Source organism: Cryptomeria japonica, chromosome 2, assembly GCF_030272615.1.
Source record: "Cryptomeria japonica chromosome 2, Sugi_1.0, whole genome shotgun sequence".
Lineage (NCBI taxonomy): Eukaryota > Viridiplantae > Streptophyta > Pinopsida > Cupressales > Cupressaceae > Cryptomeria > Cryptomeria japonica.
In genome coordinates this window covers 652,832,710-652,844,035 of record NC_081406.1, presented here as the reverse complement: position 1 = coordinate 652,844,035, position 11,326 = coordinate 652,832,710, and the positions used below count along the sequence as shown (strand labels likewise).

Sequence of the window (11,326 nt, the reverse complement as noted above, 5' to 3'; positions counted from 1 at the left end):
ACATGAGTAATGATTGGTATATTGAGAAAACAAGAGAAACTCCTATAAATTTGTCATTAAGATTTATGCAGGGGACAAGATCTCTGCATAAAGGACAAGAAGATCTTGTTGAGTTGAGTCCCAAGGAACAAAGGAAAAAAATCAAACATGGTATTTGAAGGATATAAGTGATTTCCTAGTAGGGAGGAATATTCTTCGTCTGCTGGCAAATCTGAGAGTAGAGAAGAAAATCCTTTTCATAAAATAAGTTCAAAGGATAACAGACATAACCATGATGAGATCATGAATGCTAAAAAACAGGAAGAAAAACAGTGGGATGATCTTATTCTTAAAATGGCAGATATGAGTGTTGATGATGCCAAGATGGCGAGGGCACTTAAAAGGAAACCAGATTGGGTGCTACAAAAATTAGGAATAGAGAGAAATAATATTTCAAGCCCCAGGACAGACAAGTTGTGAGAAGAGAGAGGTGAAACAAGTAGACAAGTAGTTCCAAGATATAGTCCTCCTCATATGAGAAGAAATGACCAGCCTTTTGTAACCTATGACAACCCATTGATAAGTGAAAATAGAATATGGAGGGATGTGCACAAGGATCAAAATGAAGAAAGGCTGGAGGATGGAAGAAGGAATGGAGATGGGGAAAATTATGGGAACCGGATTAACACACATTGGGCCAACCATGTAGGAAATAATGGGTGTGGCATTAATCAGAATAATGAACAAAATAGAGGTAAGAATGGCAATTATGGAAGTGGCAATGGTGGAGGTAGGAACAATGGTAACAATAATGGCAATAATAATGGGGGTGGAAATAATGGTAATAATGGAAACTATGGCAACAATAATGGGATTATGAACAATCAAAGCAACCATCATGTTGGTAGACAACCCTTAATCATTGAGAGGTACAGACAATTAGATTTCACTGGCATTGTTGGTTATCCAAATCAGATCATTAACGATTTGAGATTATCAATCCCAAAATTTTCAGGAAATGGAGTTGATTCAGCAGAACAACATGTGGTAATTGTGAAAAATATCATCAAAGAATTTGAAATTCCTCATGAAGATGTATTCATGAAACAGTTTGTCGAATCTTTGACTGAGGATGTGGGAGAATGGTATAGAAGCCTTCCTAGTAGATGTTGTAGACACCTAAAATTGTCATGTCTAATTAAATAAATATCTTTATTTATTTAATTTCTTTAACTTAATTCTTCTATTAATTAAATAAATCTTTATTTATTTAATTAATTCATTTATCCTCTTCTAGCCTTATTTCTCATTTAAATAAATACATTTATTTATTTAAATTATCCTTTTTCTAAATTAAATAAATATATTATTTATTTAATTGATCCCACTTCTTCTATTAATTAAATAAATCTTTATTTATTTAATTAATTCATTAACCTTTTCTACCTGTGACACATGTCATTCATCTCTTAATTCATACACTACCTACCCTCTCATTATTTTATTATTTCTTTTACCTACCCTCTAATCATAGCCGACCATTTATCTTTTACACCTCTCAATCTTATCCCTCCATTTCTTATTGTGTCTTCTATATAAGGAGATGCTTTCTTCATTATCAAACCCCCAACTATGCACCCTAACTGACTACTTGATCAATTGACTATACTACGCTTTGCACTTTCATATGCGATCCTACTTACAACCACATTTTCGTTATTTGTTGAGCTCTTGTGCACATAAAATCTAAGAGCAAATATATCAAGCAAGATCAATGGAGATAGGAAGAATGGAGATCCAAACCCTATTGGACATGTGATGGTATAATCTTTGTGATTTATTTTGATTTGCATTGTCTTAGGTAATCTTCATATGTTATGGTGGATCTTTGTTGTTGTTAGGCTAGGGTTTTGTGGTTGAATTCATTTAGTCTTTCATCATTGTTGTTATCCATTTTCACCGTATACAAATGTATTTGCAGCTAGTAGGAATTTATAATGCTATTGTTAGAGGAATTTGGAGACCATAATGATCCTTCATTTGCATCTCATGAATTAACAAGTATAAGAAAAAATCAAAATGAATCAGTTGTTGAATTTAATAAAAGATTTAACAAAGTATTAAATAGAATACCTAGAGATATTAGACCTATTGATTCATTTTTGATTAACTTCTATTTGAGTGCATTTGACAACAAAACTCATTATGAGATTTTGTCTCATAGACCTGACACTTTATAACAAGCGTTCAAAATAGCTGCTACTATTGAAAATAATAGGAAGGTTGCTAGGAAGGCTGCTAAGAGAGATTATCCAAAATTATGCAGCTCTGGAAATCCCAAGAAAGATGATCTTACTCAGATCATGGACATGCTTAAGGACTTGAAAAGTAAGCAAAATCCTAATGAAAGGCCACCAAACAAGAATAATAAGCAAATGAATTACAATAGACCAAGATTGCATGATATGCCATACAATACAAATTGGAAAGATGGAAAACCAGTAAAACCTAATACGAACAAAGAGACTCTTGATCCATTAAAGAAAACTACAAACTTTGTAGATGAATATCCATGGTGTGATGTATGTAATTTGCCTCATGCTGCAAAATGGTGCATGATTGCCTAGGGCTTGATAGAAGAAGAAGATAAAAATGAAGATTATGAACCAAATGTTAATGCCTTCTCATCTGATCCATATTGGGGAAGAAATGAGGATTATTTGAAGAAGAGGAATATTTTGATGTACATCAAAGAAGAGAAAATTTGCAATATGGTATACAACAAGTTTTTTTCGATGATGACGAAGATACCCCTATTTTGAGAAAACTATTTCAAGAAGAAGCAGTGCCTTCTTTGAGAAACTTTACTGAAGAAGAAAAGAAAGCTTTCACTATCGTAGCTATAGAACAAGTGAAAAGTAATTATCAGTTGAAGAATAGGAATGTCAACAATGAGCAAGGCAAGCCAGCGAGTATCTTTGGCAAAGTCACAAAATCTAATGGGACAAAAAATAACGTAGCCAAGGGTAAGGATGCTGATGCCAAAAAAAGGACAGAGCTGGAAAAGAATAAGCCAATTGAAATGCCAAAGCTTGTCAAGCCAGTGGAGAAAAAACAAATTAGTAAGCCTTCTTCAAACTATGCAACTTTTATGTCTCAAGCATTGTCTCGGGTAAAAGTTTATATGCCCTTGCTTGAAGTAATGAAATTTCTAGAATATAAAGATGAAACCTTGAAGATTATATCAAATGTTGGGAATCTAAATAAGAATGTTGCTAAGTTAAAAGAGGATCCTCCAGTAATTTACTTAGGCACGTCTATCACAAAAAATCTCACACAAGTTGATCCATTCTATTTGACATTGTTAATTAACAATAAAATGATCAAGAATTGTATGATATATTCAGGGGTAGTGGTGAACATCATGCATGAAGATGTCATGAGGGAGCTTGGGATGCATGTTGACACACCTTATGGTAAGTTTTATGCCATGGACAATAGGTTTGTACCGGTGGTGGGTATTATGAAAGACGTAGAGTTCAGGTTTCTAGCTTGCCCAGATACCACATATAAGACAGACATCATAGTGGCACAAGTTCTTGCAAACTACAAAATTTTGTTATCCAGGCAATGGTCAAATCTAGTGGGTGGTCACATTCATCTTGATCTATCTTATGCTACTATTCCAATCAAAGGGACAACAATGAGGATAAACAAAGAGCCAAGATCCCCGTATCTCATAGAAGAATTTGATCCCGATGAAGCAACCTACTTTTTCCATTCAGATATGGACAACTTCCAAGTAAGTATTTCTAAACCTTTAGAGATTAGTAAAGTTACACAAATAGTTAAACAAAATGAAAACTTAATTTGGAAATTATACTTTGATGGTGCCTGCAGTAAGGAAGGGAATGGAGCAGGACTTGTACTTATTGCACCTAATGTAAAAAAAATTAAATATTCTTTCTTGTTGGCTTTTGAATGTACTAATATCATTGCCAAATATGAGGCCCTCTTTTTAAGTCTTAAACTAGCAAGTAAGCATGGTATCAAGTTACTAATGGTTTATGGTGATTTAGAATTAGCAATTTCACAAGTTAGGGGCAAATTTGTTGAATAAAATGAAAAAATAAGAAGCTATAGGAACGAAGTTTGGGATCACATTGAATTATTCGATGCTTTCTCCATCAATTGGACTGAGAGATCAAACAATATTTGGGCAAACTTCATGGCAAACTTGGCTATCAAGCACAATGACATCCCTTTGGTTGACATTACCCAAGTGGAGATTAAAACTAGACCGTCAGTGCCTGATAATGTAAAAACCTAGCAAGTTTTTGATAATGACAAGGATTTATTAAAATTCTTATTTTGTGAAGATCAATATGAGCACTGGCGGATTGATTGGAATGGACTTGTGGAAGACAAAGATGACAAAGTAATTGTACTTGGGCAAGAAGTATTGTAGCTGAAAACTAATAAAATCCCAAAAGGATTAATAGAGCTTTAAAGAATGTTTGATGATGAAGATGTAATGAATTTCAGGCCTAATTCAGGAGGATGTGAAGAGGTCGAAAAGATAAAATTAGGTAGTGAAAGCAACCCAAGAGAAGTGTATCTTGGAAAGAAGCTCACACCAAAAATTAGAATTGAATTGATTAATCTATTGAGGAAGTATAGGCATGTTTTTGCTTGGTCATATGATGACCTTAAAGCTTACAGGGAAGATTTGTTCTAGCATGAGTTACCTTTGAATCCTAATGCAAAACCTTTTAGACAAAAGCAAAGACCTATAAATCCTACCTTGGCTCCAAAGATGAAGGAGGAGTTAACGAAAATGAGAAATGCATGGATTATTGAGCCTATAAGGCACTCAACATGGGTATCAAACTTCGTACCAGTAAGAAAGAAAAATGGTGATATTAGGTTATGTGTAGATTTCAGAAATCTAAATGTTTCATCTTTCAGAGATAATTATACCTTGCCTAATATGGAAGCTTTGTTGCAGAAGGTCACAGGGAATGAGTTGTTATTTATGATGGATGACTTCTCGGGTTACAATCAAGTCAAAGTTAGGGAAGTAGAGAAGTTCAAAACTGCTTTCACTACACCTTGGGGTACTTATGTTTATGCTAGGATGCCTTTTCGACTAACAAATGAAGGAGCTACATTCTAGAGAGCTATGGATGTGGCTTTTGAGGGCATGATTGATTGTATCTTGGCAGTGTATCAGGATGATATGATTGCTTATTCTAAAAGGGTAGAAAATCATTGTAATGACCTGGAATTTTTTTTATTAGAGCACTAGAATATGGCATATCTTTGAATCCTAAAAAATGTCACTTTGGGGTTATTGAAGGAAAATTATTAGGTCATATTGTCTCAAAAGATGGAGTTAGAAATGATCCAGAAAGGATTGCTGCTATTGATAAAATCCAAAATCCAAAAACTGTTAAAGCGATCCAATCTTTCTTCGATCAAATTAAATTTGTGAGAAGGTTTGTTTCAAATTTCTCTGAAATCATAAAGCCTATTGCTAAAATGTTAAAAAAGGGTGCTGAAATAAAATGGACAAATGAAGCTCTGTAAGCTTTTGTAAATATCAAAAGAGCCATCAAGGAAGCCCCTGTTTTAAAATCACCTGACTTCTCAAAACCTTTTCAAGTATTTTCATTTGCTTCATTCCATACTATTGTTGTTGTCATGTTACAAAAGAATGATGAGGGTCATGAACAACCAGTGACATTTTTTAGTAAAACATTACAAGCATCAAAATTGAATTATGATTTGAATGAAAATAGGCTTTGCTCTTGTGAAAGTTGTGAAATCCTTTAGACCTTACTTAGTTGGTGCTATTGTTATTGCCTATGTACCAAATGATGTTGTTAAAGACATTTTCAAACAAACAGAACCTACTGGGAGAAGATGTAGATGGATAAACCAGATCCAAGAGTTCAATATTGATTTACAAATCACAAGATTGGTAAGAGGTCAAGGTTTAGCGAAGTTGATGGCACAATCCAACCTTGAAGCAGCACAAGTAAACCAGGTAGAGCTGAAAGATGTACAAATTAGCATTGAAAGATGCCCTTGGTACACAAATATTGTTCACTTCTTGAGATACATGAAATGTCCGGATAATTTAAATGATAGTCAAAAAAGAACTTTAAAGCTTCAAACATCTAGGTATGTATTACTTAATGGGGATCTATATTGGAAAAATAGAGATGGTATTCTTCTATTGTGTCTAGATGAGTGTCAAGCATCTGTTGTTTTAAAAGATTTTACATGAAGGTGTATGTGGAGGTCACTTCTCAGCTAAAACCACTGCTCACAAAATTCTTAATATTGGTTATTACTGGCCTCAAGTTTTCAAGGATTGTCATATTTATGTCAAAAAATGTGAGGCTTGTCAAAATTTTTCAAGGAAACTCAAATATAATGGAGCCATTCCTCTCAGACCCATGCATACAAAGGAACCATTCCAGATGTGGGGTATTGATTTCATAGGAGAGATAGCAAACAAATCTAGTGGTGGGCATAAATGGATTTTGGTTGCTACTGACTATTTTACTAAATGGGTTGAGGATATTCCTACAAGCAAAGTGGTGACAAAGTTTCTCTTAGAAAATATTCTGACCAGATTTGGAGTACCTCAAAAGATTGTAGTAGACAATGGGATGTGTTTCAGATCCAAGGAGTTCTATGATTTCTGTGAAAATTATGGTGTCATTCTGTCTTACTCATCACCTTACCATCCCCAAGGGAATGGACAAGCAAAATCAAGCAACAAGAACTTGCTGAAGATTATCAGAAGGATGTTTGGTGATAATAAAAAGGCTTGGGATTCAAAAGTGGTCTTAGCAGTATGGGCTGATAGAGTGACAATCAAGAAGTCCATGAGATTTGCCCCATATGAGCTTGTATATGGAAAGGAGACAAGATTTCCCTTAAATAATTTGCTTCCAATTTATAAATTTGTTACAAAGGAATGTTTGGAAGAAGTAAACTTCATGGGTGAAAGATTGATGGCTTTAGCTGAGCTGGATGAATGTAGAAGAGAAGCTCAGGAAAGAAACTTATAGAGACAACAAATGGTAAAAGCTTTACATGACAAAAAAGCATGTGACATATCATTTAAAGATGGGGAATGGGTGTTAAAATGGAATGCCAAAGATCAGGATAAAGGGAAGCATGGCAAGTTCAATGCACTCTGGCTAGGACTTTTTATCATTTCAGAAAAAAGGTGGAGAAAACTCCTATTACTTGCAAGATACTGATGGTCAAATACAGGAATTCTTGGTTCATGGTCAGTACCTTAAGCATTTTTTCTCTTGATGAGCAGGGAGTATTTTTGTATCATAATAGTTAAAATTTCTTTTGTTTTCTGTTTTCATGTAGGTTGACTTTCCAGAGATAACTAGGATCTTGCTATGTCCTTAAAGAGAACATACATCCCCAGAAAGAGCCACTACTAGCACATATTTTTACAAAATACTTTATGCTACATAGAGGCCTTTTTCTTTTATCATATGAGCATTTATTATTGGTTTGCATGTGCAAGAACCTTATTAGCACAAGAAAAGCTCTCCAAGGATCAGCTATTTCAGGAATGTCAAGGTACCACTTGGGCACACTAAGGGCATGTACTAAGTATAGACTACACAAGGAATCCATTATGAAGCATTTGTCAAACAAAGGAGACATTATAGTGATCAAGCATTGTCTTCTAGTATGTTTCAGACCCTGTGGGAAAAGTTGGGATCATCAATTTATAGGATGGATGGCTCATTTATGCTAAATTGCAAAATTTCACTTATCGGCATAAGTAGTCTCGATGAAACCGCATTGGCAAGCCAAAGGAGGATTATTGACATCACTAGTACTGATGAAACAGAGTGCGGACTCATTGGAGTGCTTAAAAAATATTCAACATGGTGCACATTCTTGGAAAGGTCATTCCATTGAGATAGCTTGTTCCGATGAGGAAGTAGGTGGTTGTCTTGTATCGGCTTATCGACCAGGCATAGAAATTGCTATACTGATAACCTATGGAACCATCGGTATGACTTGTAATGATATGGCAAAGCTTATCACATAGTATCAAGAGATTGGAAGTAATAAGAAATTTTTGTCCCAATACCTGATGACTAAAGGAAACTGAAGTTGAGCCCATCGGAAAGAAGAACCATATTGGGGTAGTAAAAAATAGCTAGACTGATCCCCGATGAAATAAAGAATAGGAAGGTAGAGCTATCAGTATTACCTATACCGATAAAACAAACATGGAAGCGTAAAACACAAAAGTGCATCGAGAACTCATCGGGACTTTAGGAGGAATGGAAAATGGCTATTCCAACCCCATATGAAGATAGAAGCATTGGCGGGGGCATCGGTATGATTTATACTGATATAGAAAGCATCTAATGAGGATTCATTGGGACATTGGAAGAAGAAATTTTATGTTATGACGAGACCCAATAGGACTGTGGTAAGTGCCAGGAGTTACTCAGGATAAATTGTGTTGATAATGCGGTGGTCTTAGTTTGAAAATGGATTGGTATATTGAGATCATCAGGGCATCAGAAGGACATGAAATAAACTATGCCGACACCCAATGAGTTAAGTAAAAGGAAAACAAAGGCAAATGCAACGGGGATAGTTATGCCAATGGAGCGTTAAAACAAAAGGCAAAAGCTGAGACTGAAGTGATACCCATCGAGATAAAATGAACCATCAGGATAAAGAAAAAATTACTATCCCGAGACCTGATAAGTGGGTCGGGGTAGTTTGTTCCGATCAGAAAGCAAAAAGTGGTAAAGTAATAGCAACTGATGCTAAACATTTGAATCATTGGGAGGAGTCTTGTTGATTAGCCATTGGATTTCTTGATGAGAAGAAGTGACAAAAATAGTTTCCATTAAATGTATCAATTGAGTAAATCTATCGCCGCACGAAGCAAATCTATCAAGATTTACAATAACCAATTACAAGATTGGACACCTTGAAACATATAACTAGTATTGCAGAGCAACATTTCTCAAGAAGTTATTGCAGAAAGATATTGAGTGCTTATTGAGAAACTTTTTGAGTTACTGAGCATAGAGTAAAGAAATTTTCAGAGATGGAGGGGTCGAGCTCAAAAGGGAAGCAGAAGGCTTCCGAAGTACCCAGTACCGCAACTAAGAAATCAAAGGGTGAGGTCAGTAGAAAGCTAAATCAGGACATGATAGACCAAATGGTATCTCCAGGAGCTAGGTCACGCAGAGCTAAGAAAAATTTGCCTATCCGGGACTAGTTAGAGGATAGATACAAATAGATTGGAGATGTATTCATCACAATATGAGGGCACGAGTTGTTCCTTTTCCACTACTTCTGCAGGGATGAGCCCATGCCAATTTCAAACCCATGGAAAACTGGTCTAGGTAAACTTGTAGTACCCAATGTGTTTGTGAATATTGATTTGTTGAAGCTTTCAGTAAGAAATTATAATGCACACAAGCGATGCATTATGTTTCCTGATGGGACTGCTCTAGTGCACTTTGCAAGGGCTACAATTCAGGAAGTTTTTGCAGTAAATTTGGAGGCAGAATTGCCTTTGTCTGTTGTAGATTTGGAAGATGAGTACAGGAAGATGGACACTACATACCAGGGCTGGAACCTCGCTGTCCACAAAGTAGAGAAGAGGAGACTAACAGAGGAAGATGGTCCTCCTTATGACATGACTATTTTCAAGAAGTATCTGCAATATACATAAATGACTTGTGGTTAGGTGGAAGGAGTTGAAGCTCCTTATGTGGCAAACATAGGACCGCTAGTTCTAGCAGCAGAAGTTTAGAGGAATGACCCTAGGGTTTTTGACTTTGCTTCATACCTGGTAGATAGATTGCATGAAGGTTTCTTGAACTTGAAGGATAATCCAGATAAATATTTCAAGCACTATTCATTGTTGATGCATATTGTTTTATTTTATGGGAAACTTAGAGGGTTGTGGCTAGAAGAATTGAATGTAAATATAATTGGGAAGGATGGAAAGGAGCAACTAGTGCAATTATGGGTTTCCCTTTGGGATTATAGATTTGTGAATTCCCACTACCTCAAATTTGAGGAGTTCTTTGTCAAACCAATTTTCTTTCTTTTTGGTGAGCCTCGGCAAGGATCATTTTCTAAGGAGGTCAAGAAATTTCTAAGGCCTCACGAGCACCAAAATTCAAAGTTCAATCACAACTGGGGTGATTGGTACTCGTGCCAAAATTTTACTTTTGTTCGATGCTATCGATTTGAGGGTTATTCATATGTGTTACCAAAGCTTGCACCAAACAAGATTGCCTTCTTGGAAATTGTAAGGCAGTTAAGTGTGTCTAATGCCAAACATTTTGGAGGAACACATAAGCAAGTTTTCCTCCCTGGCACACTTTACTTTCATGACTTTAAAATTTTATCAACCAGGGCATATGAGGCTATTGACAGGAAGCTGGTGGATGAATACAACTTGTTTCAGCATGTATCTAGAGCACACTATGATCCTAAGGGTTACATTCATTCCAATAGGAAAAGACAAGAGTTGGGAGACTACTTCCATCAGAAGGATGAATTTGAGCTTGCAGGAGTTATGGAGACCTTGGAGAAGAAGCTAGAGGAAAGAAGGCAAAGACTAGAAAACATGGATAGAGAACCAGTCCAGAGTGATTTAGGGGAAAATGAAGTAGTCTTTAAGCTCCGTGCATCTGAGAAGGAGAAGGATAGGCTTATTGTTGCTCTAAATGCAGAAATAGATGAAAGAATGGCAGAACATGATTCTTTTGTATCTGATGACCAGTTCATTAAGTCTAAGGAATTCAAATAATTCTTGTACCACTTCAAGGGTAATAAATTAAGGGAAGCAATGCCAAATGTTACCCCTGAGAATGAAGCATAAATGATGAAGAGGTTGAAGGAAGATATTGACAAAGAAGTGGAGACTATTACCTCACAAAGGGGTAGGCAGTTGCTAGTAGAGGTAGGAATAATTGTGTTTCCAGGATGGGACCTGAGTGCTTCGTTCATTTTTTATTCTTTGTTACATTCAGATAATAAGGATATGAAATTGAATATCCAAGGAATGCAAGATACTTTTATTGGATCAAGATATGATCCAAAGGAGGAAGAAATGTTATTGTGGGCCTTATAGCCTCCTAACAAAAGGACAAAAATCATTGATGTAGATAAAGATTTTGGTCATATGATGACCTTGAAGGTTGGAGAAGTAGATCCTATGGTCACAACTAACATGGGTATTAATATTTCAAAATTCAATAAGGCCCAAATGAAACATGAGATAGCAAAGAATAATAAGTATAAATCTTTG

At 35.7% G+C, this 11,326-nt stretch overlaps 1 protein-coding gene across 1 annotated transcript; it reads left to right on the top strand.

Moving 5' to 3' along the window:
- Positions 1-282: 282 nt before the first annotated feature.
- On the top strand, positions 283-10,825 carry LOC131869783 (uncharacterized). Its single transcript, XM_059215762.1, has 6 exons — positions 283-455; positions 573-1,124; positions 2,258-2,367; positions 2,787-3,277; positions 9,452-9,603; positions 10,429-10,825. The coding sequence occupies exons 1-6, from the start codon at positions 283-285 to the stop codon at positions 10,823-10,825; spliced, it is 1,875 nt and encodes a 624-aa protein (XP_059071745.1).
- The last annotated feature ends 501 nt before the right edge of the window (positions 10,826-11,326 follow it).

Bases quoted from the DNA above. Each gene is read 5' to 3' on its own strand.
- LOC131869783 (XM_059215762.1), top strand. From the start codon at position 283: ATGAATGCTAAAAAACAGGAAGAAAAACAGTGGGATGATCTTATTCTT. The intron at 456-572 runs GTGAGAAGAGAG...AAGTGAAAATAG, and splicing joins AGCCCCAGGACAGACAAGTT to AATATGGAGGGATGTGCACA. The intron at 1,125-2,257 runs GTATAGAAGCCT...TGAAAATAATAG, and splicing joins ACTGAGGATGTGGGAGAATG to GAAGGTTGCTAGGAAGGCTG.